This window comes from Miniopterus natalensis, chromosome 7, assembly GCF_054644295.1.
Source record: "Miniopterus natalensis isolate mMinNat1 chromosome 7, mMinNat1.hap1, whole genome shotgun sequence".
Taxonomy (NCBI): Eukaryota; Metazoa; Chordata; class Mammalia; order Chiroptera; family Miniopteridae; genus Miniopterus; species Miniopterus natalensis.
Window position 1 is genome coordinate 67,921,842 of NC_142087.1, and position 15,123 is coordinate 67,936,964.

Sequence of the window (15,123 nt, forward strand, 5' to 3'; positions counted from 1 at the left end):
TGAATGTTCACTGCTTTCTCCCTCTCAGAGCCTAAAAAACAGTTTCATGTGAAAACGTATATGAAAAGCTCTGACAGTAAAAATTTCCAGTCTTTTTCTGCAATTGCTAACTCAAGTTCAGATTTTTTTTTTTTTCCTTTACAGTATAATAGCTCTTACGTCTGTGGTCAAAGCTGCATTTTACTTACAGGCTCCTTTTGACCCATTGAAGTGTATGATCTTGAAGAAAATCGGACCTGTGGATGTGGCATACCAAGAAATAGATATCCTGCTCCTGATATGATGCCTGGTACAACTGTTTGTCCAGATTCTAATAGTCATGAACTAGCTCTCTTGCTACCACATTTCTATACAGTCTATTTGTGAATCAAATGCCAGGGGGAGGAGAGAACAGACGTGTAACTTCAAATCAAAAGAAAAATTCTGAGTCGAAGAACTTGTCAAGCTTATCGTATGTGTCCCAAACAAGGGGCAGTTAGAAAGCAACCCTTCCTTTATATTAAAGACCAATAGAGAAACATCAAAGACATTTCAAAACATTTGAAAATCTTACCAGTACTGATATTCTTAAAATTACCTTCAAGTAGAAATAATTATTTTTCCTTTTTAGAAGGACAGGGGAAAGGGCATGCAGACCTAATTCAGTAAAAACTGGGATGCTAACTAAACGTGCACATTAATTTTCCTTTTAAGTGGGTTTTGGGTTGAAACATAAAACCTCAAACCACCGCTAGAAAAACAACGTGAAAAATCTGCTTTAATCTAGCCCAATGAAATTATACACAAAGAAGCCAATACCATTTCATGATTTCCCTGAGATCGCCAATATTGATCGAGGGAAGGGGGGGCAGCGGTGGGAGAGAGGGAGAAGAAAGGGAGGGGGAGAGAGGGAGCTAGGCGGCCAGAAGATGCAACTCACCTTTCAACTCCCCAGCACGTGCCTGCTCCCAGGCACACCTAAACGCAAGTCCCATGAGATACGTCTTGGTAGCCTGGTAAATGAGTTTATCATTTGGAAAAATTATTTAAATGGCCATTTTGATATTTAGATTTCTATACAGAGGCAGTACCTATCGTCCCAGCCTGGGGTCACTGGCTACTCTTTGAGGCTGACGCCAGGGCAGAGGAGGCTTCCTTCAGCACCAGGGCACACCAGAGACAGGCTCCTTCCACAGCCTCTGTCCTCTGCTGCCCTATTTCAGTCTCTGAGCGCTCCTGAACCAACAGGAGGTTGCAGTCATTAACTTTTGTTCAATTTGGTGTGAATTTCGAACATGAACTGTTTCGAATTATCCCAAGTGTTCAGCTGCCTTCTATAAGGTGAGGCGTGGGGAAAGAGACAGGAGGAGAAGGTGAGAGGGAGAGGAAAAGCAGAGAAACAGAAAACTGAGCTATTTTACCTGTCTAGTTTTGTGACCTTAAAGAGGCGAGCATCCAAAAAAGTATGTCTACAATGCAAGGGATCATCCCACTTTCTTACCCAAGCTTTGATATTACAGAGAAGCAGCTATTTGAAAGAATAATTGGCAAGGTATTGTCCAGAGCTCAGTACTAGACATATGAATAACATCACTGTACGTTTCATATGGCAGGACAGTGTGGGAGGGCTGGATTATTGGGGACTCTGTAGCTAGAAGAGAGGAGGGCAGCCCTGAAAGGTCAGGGAGCCTAAGAACTATTTTAAACCCTTTCTCCAGCGCCTGGAAGGCACATACAGTATTCCAGGCTGTTTTGTGTGTGTGTGATTTTTTTTTTTTTCTATCAAGTTTTCTCTAACAGCTGGAAGTGGTTGGAGGGGGCTGTCTTAAGGAGACCCCCTGCTCTTCTTTTGACAGCTGATCAAAAGAAAATAGGTCACGCTTCTCAAACTTATGTCCACCCTGTCCTTAATTACTGTCTCTTTAAACAAAGGCAACATCTGCGCAACCTCAGCTAGCTTGAATCTGCGGAGGCAAACAGAGCGCAACCTGCTTTGGAAGAATCTGTTACTTTTAAGGTTTTGAATGTTCGGCGGCTCCCTAGTCAACCACCTCTCCACCCCCCACCGAGGTGGCAGAAATCTCCACCTTTTCTCGGCCCCGCGCCACCACTCCTGCCTGGTCCTCGACCCGGGGTTACTGAATAACGGAAATTCTAGGTAAAAGAAGGTGTACTTTTTTAAAAAGCTGCAGCTTGAGAGCGTTCTAGAATTCGCGGGGGCCCCGGTCTTTTCAGAAACGAGGTTTGGATATGTCAGTGCCTGCCGAGGCTTCGCGGCATCTACCCACAGCCGTCACCCGGGGCTTGCCTCTCCGGGGATTCAGAAGCAGTGTGTGCGTGCGCGCGCGTGTGTTTGGAGAAACGTCCACCGGTGTTGTCCCAGGCTGTTTACATACTTCCTGCCCCCAGAAGTTTGCTCCCTGTAGAAAACGGTAACAATCTTGCCGCACCATCCCTCACCCCCAGCACCACCACCGCCAATTCTTTGCGGTCTCGAACGAGGCAAGCATTTGGTCACCTTGAAACCGCAGCTCCTGGAGTTTTAGTTTTGTTTAGCAATCTAGCAGGCCCCTTCTGAAGCCTCATAACAGGGAGATTTATGGGCTCGCCGGGTAATTAAATGATGTTATTGTGTTAACTTTGCATGCATTACCGCGGCCCGAGCCGCCCGTGGGCTAGCGTCCGCCGGCCGCAGCTCGCAGGCGGCGAGGGCGTCGGAGTTCCTCTCGTCCCGTAGCCTGTGCAAGCCCCAGGCTCGGGAATTTATCCCGCATTAGAATACGTTAGCGCCTGCTTTTTAAAAAGCTAAAAAAAAAACTACAGGCTCCCAGCGAGGGACGCTTGGGAAGTGGCTTGCTAGGAGACGTGTGCTTGTTTTTACACCCGCAAGTAGCGGAGTCCTTTCCTCCCAGCTTCCTAGCCTGGAGAAGAGCTTGGGGATGAGGCGAAGGGGACCGAAGCAATGCCCTTTCCCCGCAGGTCGCAGCAGTTCAGGAAGGACGCGGCGCGGCATCTTTAACATAATTTCTGTCCCCCGCTCGCACTCTCGCCTGTCTCCCTCCTCTATCCCTTCTTCCCCTCCCTCCCTCTCCTTGACGTTAGATTCCAGTGGCAAAGGAGGAAAAAAGACAGAACCGTCAGCCAAACGTGAAACCCTCAGCCCCGCCCCCTCCCAAGCCATTGGCAGACGCGCGCAGGAGGCCCGCCCCCGCGGCCAGCCGTGGCCTCGGAGTGGCTGCTCGTGGCGCTCATCGGGCGCTGCCCCGCCCCGGGTCCGGGAGGGTAGGTTGGCTGCCCTGGCCAGCGGCAGAGCCCTTCTGGACAGCTCCCGCTCACCCAAACAGAAGCCGTCCGCGCCGGAGCGGGCTGGGACATGGCTAGGCAGCGCGCCGGCCCGGGCGGCTGGGCTCGGTGATCCCTCCCTCCCTCCCCGCCCCCTTTCCTCTCCCGCACGCACGGCCCGTCCGCCCCCACCCCGCCCCCACCCCGGGCGCGCCCGCCCGCAGCCCGGGGCGCACACCGCACGCACGCTCCCCCTCCACACACTCACGCACTCTCGTGCCCTCCCCTGCTCCCGCGGCCGAGCTCCGCCACGCGCGCCTTGCCAGCCCGCCGGCCGACCCCGCCGCCCCCGTGCCCCGATGGACTGAATGAAGGCTGCCTACACCGCCTATCGATGCCTCACCAAAGAACTAGAAGGCTGCGCCATGAACCCGGAGCTGACAATGGAAAGTCTGGGCACTTTACACGGGCCGGCCGGCGGCGGCAGCGGCGGGGGCGGCGGCGGGGGCGGCGGGGGCGGCGGCGGGGGCCCGGGCCATGAGCAGGAGCTGCTGGCCAGCCCCAGCCCCCACCACGCGGGCCGCGGCGCCGCTGGCTCACTGCGGGGCCCGCCGCCGCCGCCGCCAACGGCTCACCAGGAGCTGGGCACGGCGGCAGCAGCGGCGGCGGCGGCGTCGCGCTCGGCCATGGTCACTAGCATGGCCTCGATCCTGGACGGCGGCGACTACCGGCCCGAGCTCTCCATCCCGCTCCATCACGCCATGAGCATGTCCTGCGACTCGTCCCCACCCGGCATGGGTATGAGCAACACCTACACCACGTTGACGCCGCTCCAGCCGCTGCCGCCCATCTCCACCGTGTCCGACAAGTTCCACCACCCGCACCCTCACCACCACCACCCACACCACCATCACCACCACCACCACCACCAGCGCCTGTCGGGCAACGTCAGCGGCAGCTTCACCCTCATGCGCGACGAACGCGGGCTCCAGGCCATGAACAACCTCTACAGCCCCTACAAGGAGATGCCCGGCATGGGCCAGAGCCTGTCCCCGCTGGCCGCCACGCCGTTGGGCAACGGGCTGGGTGGCCTCCACAACGCGCAGCAGAGCCTGCCCAACTACGGGCCGCCGGGCCACGACAAAATGCTCAGCCCGAACTTCGACGCGCACCACACTGCCATGCTGACCCGCGGTGAGCAGCACCTGTCCCGGGGCTTGGGCACCCCGCCCGCGGCCATGATGTCGCACCTCAATGGCCTGCACCACCCGGGTCACGCTCAGTCCCACGGGCCCGTGCTGGCACCCAGCCGCGAGCGTCCACCCTCTTCCTCGTCGGGCTCGCAGGTGGCCACATCCGGCCAGCTGGAGGAGATCAACACCAAAGAGGTGGCCCAGCGCATCACCGCCGAGCTGAAGCGCTACAGCATTCCGCAGGCGATCTTCGCGCAGAGGGTGCTGTGCCGGTCTCAGGGGACTCTCTCCGACCTGCTCCGGAACCCAAAACCGTGGAGTAAACTCAAATCTGGCAGGGAGACCTTCCGCAGGATGTGGAAGTGGCTGCAGGAGCCGGAGTTCCAGCGCATGTCCGCCTTACGCCTGGCAGGTAAGCCCCGAGGGTCGCCTGAAGCCAAGCTTCTGGGGAGAGGGCTCCGGGGTGCTCGTGGCCCCAGGTCAGCGCGCCTGGCTCCTCTCTCGGTTCCCTCCTGGTCTCCCCGACACACTTCCTGTTCTTGACTTTATTTCTGTTTCCATTTTGTCTTTCCTCCCCTTCTTTCTGCTCTCCCTCTTCTCTTTTTTTCTTCCTCCCTCCTTGTCTACCAGCTTTCATCGACGACCCCCCCCCCACACACACACACTTCATTCGCCCTCCCCTCAATGTATCAACTTTGCCCTCTCTTTCCGAGGCGGGATGGGATGCCTGGCGTCCACTAGGAGCCCTCTTTTCCCAGGGCTCACAGAGACCAGGTATTGCCCCTATTCAAAACCCTGTGCACTTGAACTCTTGCTCAGACGATACATTTTAGTTTTCCAGGCTGCCTCGTCTCCCTACGTGGAGGCATTTGAGGGCCTTTGCTCTTCGGAAGGGAAAAAGATCTCTCTTTTCTCCTACCCACCATATCAGACAAACTTCTTTGGTTATTGGCAAGAGTCACAGCCTTGCCCGCCGCGCCTGGAAGGTGTGGCCAAGACCATAACAGCGCTTCCTGAGCCCTCCTCCGGCCTTGGCTTTGGCGCGGGGACTTTCTGGCCCAAAGAGCCGACTTGGGCCAGCTCCCATGTCACTGTCCACAGCGAGGGGAGGGTGCAAGGACGAAGGCTGGGATTGCCACATTAACCTCTGGGAGGACGGACGAAGAGAAACTAAGAATGGAGAGAGCTGTGCCTCGTTTGCCAGCCACCCTTGCCCCGCTCCTAGCCGTTCGCTGGGATTTGCCGAGGTTTGGCTGGGCTCGGAAGAGGTTAGGCGTTAGCGGGAAGGGGTGCTGAGAAATTAAGATGCAGGTTAGTTAATGCATCTTGGCCGCGGGCTACAGGCTCCGCCTTTGCATTAAGCGGACGCTGATTGTGCGCGTACCGCGGTGGCGGGGAGGGCTGGCGGCCCGCGGGAGGGGGCGAGTTGACTTGCTGGTTACATTGTTCTGGAGCCGCCTTGGCTCTTTGTGCCTCCTCTAGCGGCCGAGCCGCGAGGTACAGCCCTCTATTGTTCTAGGAGCGCAGACACCTCCTGCGTGGGCGGCGGGAGCTCTAGAGAAAAACGCAGCAGTGGCTTCGCCTGGAGCGCAGTTGCGCGCTTTTGTGCGCAAAGACACAGCTAGGTGCGGGTGGCAGCTGCACTTTCTCTAAGATCCAGCCACAGCCCAGAGGGGCTAAGTGTCCAGGCTCCCCGTTGGGGAAGACACTCTGTACCCTACTACAAACAGGGTTCGGCTTCTCTTGGACTAGGGCGATCTCTCGGGATCAGCGGGCCATCAGGGGGATAAGTCGTAGTGGTCGTGATTTACATGGGCGAGGACGATGGGGCGCGCGGTTCGGAACCGGCGGAACGCAGCGCGCTTCCGGAGGGGAGAGCTCAGGCTTCCTCTCCCGCGCCCTGGGGCTTTCCTCACACCGCTGAGCCTGGTCTTATGGGGTGCACTCTACAGGCACGGGACAGGGCTGGGGGATGTCACAGGCAGCATTTTCACCCTGGCTTGGGGAGGGGGTGTTTCTGATCTGACCACCTTAGCCTTTGCCAGCTGTTGGAGGATTCCTACCTCCAGCGGCCCCGCAGTGCTGATCATTGAAGATAAAAAGAAAACTAGCTTTGTCCCAAAGAGCTTCTTCAAATCCGTGAACTCCAGGTACTTTTGCTTGGATTTAGAAGTCTACTTTCTCTCTCTCCTTTAGCTTACCCGACATCCTCTCCTACATTTTTCTCTGATTTGCTCTTGGTTCCTAGCAAAGATAAGCAGCGAATAGAGAGTAGTGACGAGAAATATATTGGAGGCTTACTGACAATTCCCAACAGTGCAGTTCTCTTTTGTCTTAGCCCCCCCACCCCACCCCCAGAGCTCTAGCACGTGCTGGCTTCCTGGACACAGGTGGCCAGAAGGAACTTGGCAGTTGGTCTTTGGGGGGTACAGTTAAAGGCAGAATGGCAGCTATTCTATTCCAGCCCATCTCAGAGCAGGAGGCCCCCTCAAGCCTGTGGAGCAAAGGACAGAGCTAAAAACAACAACACTGCCTTCCTGCCTGCATGTCTGAAAATGATGCGGCAAGTAATGTTTTGCCTGTTCATGTGCCGCCTCAGCTTTTACAGTGGCCCGAAGTGCTGAGTTGATGGATAAGTGTGACAATATCCAGAGTCCCCAGCCCCTCCACCCACCTTGAGAGAGTTCCAGGATGACTCCTCTGGGGCCTTTGGGAGGCAGAGCACCTAAACTGCCTCCGAAGACAAAGCCTCCTTCAGTAAGTGGGAGATTCCTGCTGAGGACCCCCGCTTTGCTCAAGCATTCAAATGTGTGTCTGTTTTATTACCCCAAGTTGAAAAGGGACAAGAGCTTTAGCCTTTTTATCTGGCCATTTTATCAGCAACTACAAGCATGTTGAGTGGTTATTATTACATAGAAGGCTTTTCAGTTTGGGGTCAGTAGATCAGTCTCTTCAGACACTGACGCAGAAGCTGGGGTTGGTAAGTAGGTATTATGTACTCAGGAGGCTAGGGGACAGGAGCAAATGGAGAAGAAAAGCTGAGGCCTTCTTGGCCAGGAGTATTGATCGGAATCCCCGCCGGCCCGTCACCGAGGGCCCACACCGCTGGGCTCCCGTTCCAGGGTTAAACAATCCTAGTAGCTCCACAGGGTGGCGGGGCCTGTCTCCCAGCCCTACACCTGGAAGAAGTGATGCCCCCCCATGTTCCCCTGACCAGGCTTTCTTTCTTCCTTCCTCCCTCCCTTCCTTCCTTACACTTTCTTTCATCTATCTATCTATCTATCTATCTATCTATCTATCTATCTATCTATCTATCTATCATTTATCTACCTATTTATCTATCTCTCTATCATCTCCTTTTAGTGTCCCTTTCTCTTTCTTATTTTGGGCCCCTCTGGGTCTTGCCAGAGGCCCAGGCAGACAGGGGTTTGAGGGAGCTAAGAATTAAGATGTCTGATTTGGGCCATTCCCCGCAAACCTCGCCCTTAGGTGCAGCACACCGGCACAACAGAAGCAGGTCCTTCCTCTCCCCCCTGCCCACCTCCTCAGTGTATACACAGCTCATGGTAGCATTTCAAGGGGAAGGGAGAAGATATCGGGAAACTAAGATTTCCCCAGCATTAGAGTTCAGAAAGATGGACTCCAAGTGCACAGTTTCGTTTGGAAAGGGTGGCAGAGCCAGCAGATGTTTGCAACTGGTCCCAACTGGACCTCTTCAGAGGTTTCCCAGGGATGGCTCCGCAGGGCAGTTCTTACTAACTGGGCTAGAGGCTGGGAGGACACCCTCCTGTGAGTTCCAGAACACGCTCCAGCTTTGAGCCCAAGAAAAACCTCTGAACCAAGCACAAACCTGAACAAAAAGGGAGAGAACCCAGGCAAGAGCCTGGCCGGGCACCCCACGGAGGAAAGAAAATCGAGGCCTCAGTGGCGGGAGTGCTTTCCTCCAACGCCTGCAAGACAGAGCAGAGCCCTGGACAACACATCCTGTAACCGGGCCCCCCGGGTGGTCTGCTGGGAACCTGCCTCCCGTCCCAGCGGCGGACAGATTCAGTGGCCAATCTGGAACCAACTCTGTTCAGGAGAGCAGAGGGCCCTTCACCAACCCGCCAGACGTCGGGGCCACCTGAGCCCCGCGGCGGGGGGGGGGGGGGGGGGGGGGGGGGGGGGCAGGGCAGGGCAGTGCTTAGCGCCCCTGCCAGGGGCACCGCTGCGCGCGTCTCCGCCTAAGCGGGGATGTCTTAGGGCGCTCAGGCCGACCGGCACCTCCTAAACCAAGGAGTGGGGTGTGGATTTCATTCGCAGACCTCCCCCCTCAGGGAGCCCAGCCCAGCCGAGCCCAGCCCAGCTCTCACTACAGTTTAGCTCGGGATTTAGTTCGGGATCCTGGCCCGAGAGGCTACAGGCAGCCCTCCTCAGTGCGCAACACGCGATATTTTCGCCTGCTGGCTGCCCGGATTAATAATTGAAAAGCTCTCGCTACTATCCTCGCTCGGTCGAGCCCCGAGCGCCTGGAGAACACCTCCCGAACCCGCATTAGGGTGGGCGGGAGCGGCCCGGCCAGGCGGGAGGCCAGGCAGGGTAGCGAGGCCGCGCGAGAGGAGTGGCCCAGGCTGCCCGGCGCCCGGGACGCGAGAGGCTGCGCATTTATTTTTATTCCAGGCTTTCCACCGTGTGGTTATGTCACTTTCTCAAACAAATGTGTATATGGAGGGAGATCGATGCTGATAATGTTTAGAAGATTAAAAGAGCATTAATGCTGGCAACAATAACGTAAACGTGTGGACCCAGATTTCATTGATCTGGAACCTGATCCGGCGCGTTTCCAGTAAGCCCGACAGTTCCCAGCAGAGCCCCGGCTCCGCGGCGCTCCCGGCGCGCTGCCGCCCCAGCTCGGGCGGGCTCTCGGGCCTGGCGGCCGCTCCTCCCCAAGCAGCCCGGCCTGCGCCTTCCGACCCGGGGCTCTCTCTCGCCGCTGCACCGCCGGCCTGCTTCCCAGCCCCGCGCGCGCACGGCGCTCTCCGCGCTCCCGGCCACGGGCTCTGCAGGTGGCTGGGCGCAGAAGGCTTTGCTCGCCCGCACCCGTCCCCTCCCAGCTTTCCTGTTCCCGAGGAGCCGTCTCCCCCTTCCCGAGGCCCGCAGAGCCCACGTCTGATCCAGCAGGGCCCGGGGCAACTTCTTTCCTCCTTGGAAATCATGTAGGGTATTTGGTCACCCTCTCCATGTGCGACAGGCGGGAACGATCAAGCCCTATTTTGGAAGCGATGTCTCTAACCCCGCAGCCTCCGGATCCGTGGATCCTCTCTCATGCTAGACTGTCCTCACTAAAAGAAAGAGCTCTTTCGCATTAAATGCTCCCATTCTCAGACTATGTACACAGATACATTAGTTGGACAATTAAATGCGGCCTGGTGACAAGGGCCAGGGCTTCGTCCCTCGGAATTGTCTGCTTTGCAGCAGGCTAATTGGGCCAACCAGGGAAGAATCTTGTTTCCTACCGGGGCTGGGGTAGGAAGGTGAAAACTCCAGACAGAGGGACGGCACCAGCACCTCCTCCCCGTCTCACCAGCGGGAGAGAACCCGGGCTCAGGTCTAGCCGGTAGGGAGGTTCGCCCTGGGTAACCTGCACTGACCAGAAAAGAAAGAACGCCTGAGGTCTTCCTTCCTGCCCAAGGGGGGGGGGGCCTCCACACCCTGCCAACCGCTCCCTTGCTCCCTCGCCTAACGGTGGCTTATTTTCCCCGAAGGAACAGTAAAGGTGAATTTGACTAGAAAGAAAGTGGTGAGACAGTAGTAGTGAGGATGAGGTGAGAGCTTAATTGTTCTGGTTTATTTGAAATTATAACTCCTATTGGAGAAAGCTAAGCATTTCCTTCCAGAGAATCTCTCAATCTAGAAGGAAAGGAATGTTTTCCTTCCTTCTCCAAGAATGAAATGAGAAAAATGAGGGAGGGGGAGGATTGGGGGATGGGCGGGGGGGGTTGTGCATTGTTCTGCTTTGAGGTGTGGCAAGGGAGCAGTGGGTTTTTCTTTCTGTTCTCCCCAAACGGGCTCCTCTTCCCACCAGTAGCATCCGTTAAGGGGGCTTCGATGTAGCCTCTTGATTCCTAGTGAGAACGTGCCCTTGCCCCCTCCTGAAAACTACAGTGAACTAGGTCAGGTGAACAGTGATCAGATGCAGAAACGGAAGGTGGGGGGTTTCCTTCTGGTTAGGACGACAGTTGGCCCCTCCTCACAGGCCCCACGATAAGGACCCCTACAGTCTCCTTCTCTGAGGGTTGAATGACATTTTGGAGAGTGGGGTCTTCGACTCTCCCCCGTCCCCATCTTAGAATCCCCAAACAGGGTGAGAATCCTGGTGAGTGGTGAGGGTGGGACAGAAGGAAAACTGATTCCCCCAGATTCTCTGTGTCTCCAAGAGGAGAGCTACCCACCCCGCTTCCCTCTGAGCCAGGACTGCACAGAGACAGCAGGGCCCTGCCCCTCATGGCTTACCTTCCCCAGCTCCAGGCCTGAACCCTGAGAGACAGAGAACCTGCTTCTCCTGCTGTTTCAACCCAAAACTTTATTTTAGGGTCACCTGTTGGTTTTCTAGCTATTAGAGCCTTTTTCTAAAGGGAGATTAGAGGAAGAGGGAAAGACTTCTCAGGAAGAGAGCACTGGGCCCTGCCACACCATGGCTGGTGATGGTGTTGGCAGACACTGTTCAGGAAAAGTGGTACCATGAAGGGGGAATCCCTGGAGGAATGAAATTCTCAGAGGAGAAGCAGAAAGATTTAGTTCCTGGTTTCCTGCCAACAGAAGGGAAATGAGGAAGGAATTAAACAGAAATAATTGCCTGGATAAAGGGCCCTGGGGAAAAGGGTGAATATTGAGGCACCCTGGGCATTAAACTCCATCAAAGATCCTCTGGGTTATGTTCACCCCTGACCACTCAGAGATCCTTGTTTTTCCTGACCTGGGGAAAGTCGCTTCATACAGGGGGATACTTTTCTTGGTGGGGAGAGACCATGATTAGAAAGCCCAATGGGGCCATTTATGCTGTCAGGTGCAGAGCCTGCTCAGGATGAGCTGGGGGGGGTCCATCATCACCCCTCATCACCTAATCTGCCCCCCCCCCAACCGACTTCAGTGACTTGGGGAAAGGCTTTTTGATGTCCATGACTAGAGGGAAAGACTTTGAAAAAACATGCACAGGTTTTTCAAGGGGCAGGAAGAGAGGAGGAAGGGAAGATGATTGGATAACTCAGCCCATCTGATGTCTGACAAGGCGCAGACGGGCAAGGCATAAAGGCAGGCTGCGGGGCATGCAAATAGTCTCACTTGAGGAGCAGGATTCCTAGAAGCTGTGGACATTTGTTATGAAAAACTGCCCCACACAAATTGTCCCAGAGGGAAGGGAGGCTCTGCCTTCCACCTTGACGCCTCTCTCGCCATTTGAAGATCCATTACTCTTCTGGAGAAAGCAGACTTTGTTTGGGTTGGAAGCACACCTCCAATGTAATTTAATCAGCATTGGACTTTGGCTCGTGTAATCAAATATACATATACTTTCTCCTGCAGGAAGAAAAATAATTTCTCTGTAACTGCTATTGACTTGAAGTCATGTAATCTCTGGAAAACATCACATTTTTAAAGGGAAAGGTAAAATTAAGGGGAAAAGAATCCAGTTTGAGTGGTTTGCCTTGTCACTGCTAAGAGAGCCAGTTATCTCCTAAGAAAGGGCAGAAGGAGCACTCTAGGGCTCAAATGCATGTGCTGCTCCTACTGTAGGTATTTCACTCCAGCTTCCTCCATATAGTCAGCCTCCTACATTTATTTTGGTAGGAAACTAGCTTGACTAGCTCACCAGATCCCAGGAATTTGGGCTTTATATTTACATTTGGGTGGAGATATCCTTGGAAGAACCGGTTTCTACCATTTTTCTACCATGTTTGGAGAGGCACAGACGGCAGCAGCAGAATCCCAGTGGACAGCAAGCCCCTTCATTAAGGGTGATTGGTAGCCATCGCCGGCTCACTCCCCACTGCATCCCCAGGGCCTTGAGCTTGGAGCTCTGCCCTAGAGCATCCCTCTAGATCTAACTTGGACTCCCCACCCTCAGGACAAGGCTCTGGGCTTTACCCAAGTTGAGTCTGTTAGGGAATCTGTTGTAAACACAGATCCATTGATTTGCATTTGTCAGAGAGTAAAGTTAAACCAGTGAAAAGAGAAGCCCTTACCCTTTTATGTAGGGCCAGGGAAACCTTTCATATTGATCCTATTGATCCAACCTTTCCCTTTAAGGAAACCACATAGTTAAAGACCCTCGTTCAATAGATTTACCCTTCGCGCTTGTGATGTTCCTTTAAGTGTTCTCATCTAGGATAGCTGGGCATTAAGCCCACACTCCAAACCAGACAAAAATGAAGAGAGTAGGAGGGGAGGGGTCAGGAGGCAGAATTGTGGGAAGTGAGATGGAATCACACTGAAATGTGTAATGATTTGATTGGAGCTGTTTTTTCTCATTCTCCTAAGATGACATGCAGGGATAAAGACAAAATGGATGTATTTAGCACCTTTCGCTCTCTTTTTTTCCCCCACCAAAGAAAACCAGTTTATATGCCAGAGTAGCAGTGTCTCTGGAACATCATTTTCTACTGTAAAATTAGCTCAATCAGTCCACTATCTTGGTTCATTTAAGCTGGTTCACTTCAAAGCAGTAATACTTCCACAAAAATTATTTTCACTCGTTTGTAGCAAATCAGGAGTAGATTGTTTTCAGGAAATGCAATATTTTGGACTCTGTATATGAGCATGGACACTGAGAAGGGTCTTGGAGTTGTGTGTTCTGATGGAAGCGGGAAGAGTAAGGTCCAATTTTTCTTACAGAACAGTATAGATGGAATAGGAATTGCTAAATATTTCTCAATATCACTCGTGTTTGCACATATGAAAATGAAAGTCCCCTTTGTTTCCAGAACTGTTGGCACAATCCATTTCATTTCTTCCCTGACCCTTTGGTTCTGTGAATAACATCCATTTGTGATTTTTTCCCAACATGGTACATGTGCTATTCCTAATTGGTTATCTCTTGGGTTGTGTTCAGATATTCATGTTTGTTTTGTGTGATTGAAAAATATTAATGATTCCTTAGGTGAGCTAATGTATTTATCTGCTGAGTGAGTTCAAAGGGCAGAGTTCAGCTTTGGTTCAGGTTAATTGAACAGGAAGCAGTGAGCTCTCCAGGCTGTGTTTAACAAGAGACCAGTCCCTTAAAATATCACACTCAGCAAACACACAATTTCGCTGTCCTCATCCTGGAGTCTGATGTAAGAGGCACAGATCAACTTGGATTGCCTGTTTAAAACCCCAAAGCAAAGCATAGCAACTGCAACAAAACCCTCAAGTCCCCCTCAGGGAAGAAGAGTTTTCTCATTGGCTAATTGCTTTATTGGTAACACTGACCTGCAGAGCAGCTGCAGGGGCCTGGATGAAGGCTGAGGCCTTGGAATAATATGCTCCATTAGAACAGGGCAAGGCATTTTTTGTTTACTCAATTGGAGCACCCTGCAAAGTGCCATTAACCCCAGCCCAACAGCGCTTGTGCTGCAGAAGCCAAAGGTCACCCCAGCCAGGCTGTAGGCACAGCTAGCTCTGCCCTGGTGGGAGGGAGGGAGCATCCTGCTGGCATTGCCCTCCCCAAACTTGGCCCAACCAGATCGGCCCTTCCAGGGCTTTGACCAAAGCAAGCAGTTGCACAACTTGTTTACATTTCCCAATTGCTGAATCATGTTATTGATGATTAAACAGTTTTGATCTGAGCACCATCAATCACACCAGAAGAAAAAAAAATCCTCCCATTGACCCTCTCGTTTCTATTTGTGTTCTCTTCACCCCTGTGCATTACAGTAAATAGAATTGTGCAAACGGTGCTTTTTAGCAGGAATATAGTCTGGATAAGTGCTTGGATCAAGAGGAAGACAGACCTCCAAACAGGACTGGGGGGTTGTTTAACAGAAAGAAGGTTTGAAGTGGAGCCAGCAGTTAAGGCTTCCACAGAGAGCACCTTGCGCTAGAGTGCCACCTGCCGGGAATCACTCACTGCAGTGAGCCTTGCACCTTCCGCAGGGCCTAAGCCCCATCCTTCACTTTGTTCCTAGATCTGGGACCCCATTCCTCATCCTCCTGACCACCACCTATCTTTTCCTAGACATTTCTTTAGGGACTTTGAAGAAATTGTCCTGGTCCTCTGGGACTCTAACCTCTGCCTCTTCTCATTCATTGCCAAGAAGTCAGCAGTTCTGCTGTGATGGGTAATAATCTGCACATTGAGGTAATAGTCTCCTGCTTAGATGGAAACTTATGGAGGAGGAGGGGCAGAGAAAGCAAAAATATCTGTGGGAGAGGAGAGGAATGGTTATGTGTGTAAGAGAAATGGTTCAATTGATGATGCCAGTGAGGGCTGTGCCAACTGTAAGGTGTTCTGCAAAAGTAAAATATTGAACAAAAAGTGAAGGGTGGGGGAGATTTAGTATGGGCAGGGAGGACATCAGGAAAGAGATATGCCCAAGCAGTGAGCTAGAGGTGGGTTCTGGGAAGAGAAAAAGTAAACCAGCCATTTTGCAATTGCAAAGAAGTGAGCCAGTGAGCTAGACTTGGAGCCCAACTGTGGAGCTGGCTGTAGCTCTGT

At 53.3% G+C, this 15,123-nt stretch overlaps 1 protein-coding gene across 1 annotated transcript in view; it reads left to right on the top strand.

The window, feature by feature from the left end:
- Positions 1-3,629: 3,629 nt before the first annotated feature.
- Positions 3,630-15,123, top strand: part of ONECUT2 (one cut homeobox 2) — a 47,454-nt gene continuing 35,960 nt past the window's right edge. The window contains exon 1 of the mRNA XM_016223498.2: positions 3,630-4,866. Within this exon, the coding sequence (XP_016078984.2) occupies positions 3,630-4,866 (1,237 nt within the window). The remainder of the gene's footprint in view (positions 4,867-15,123) is intronic.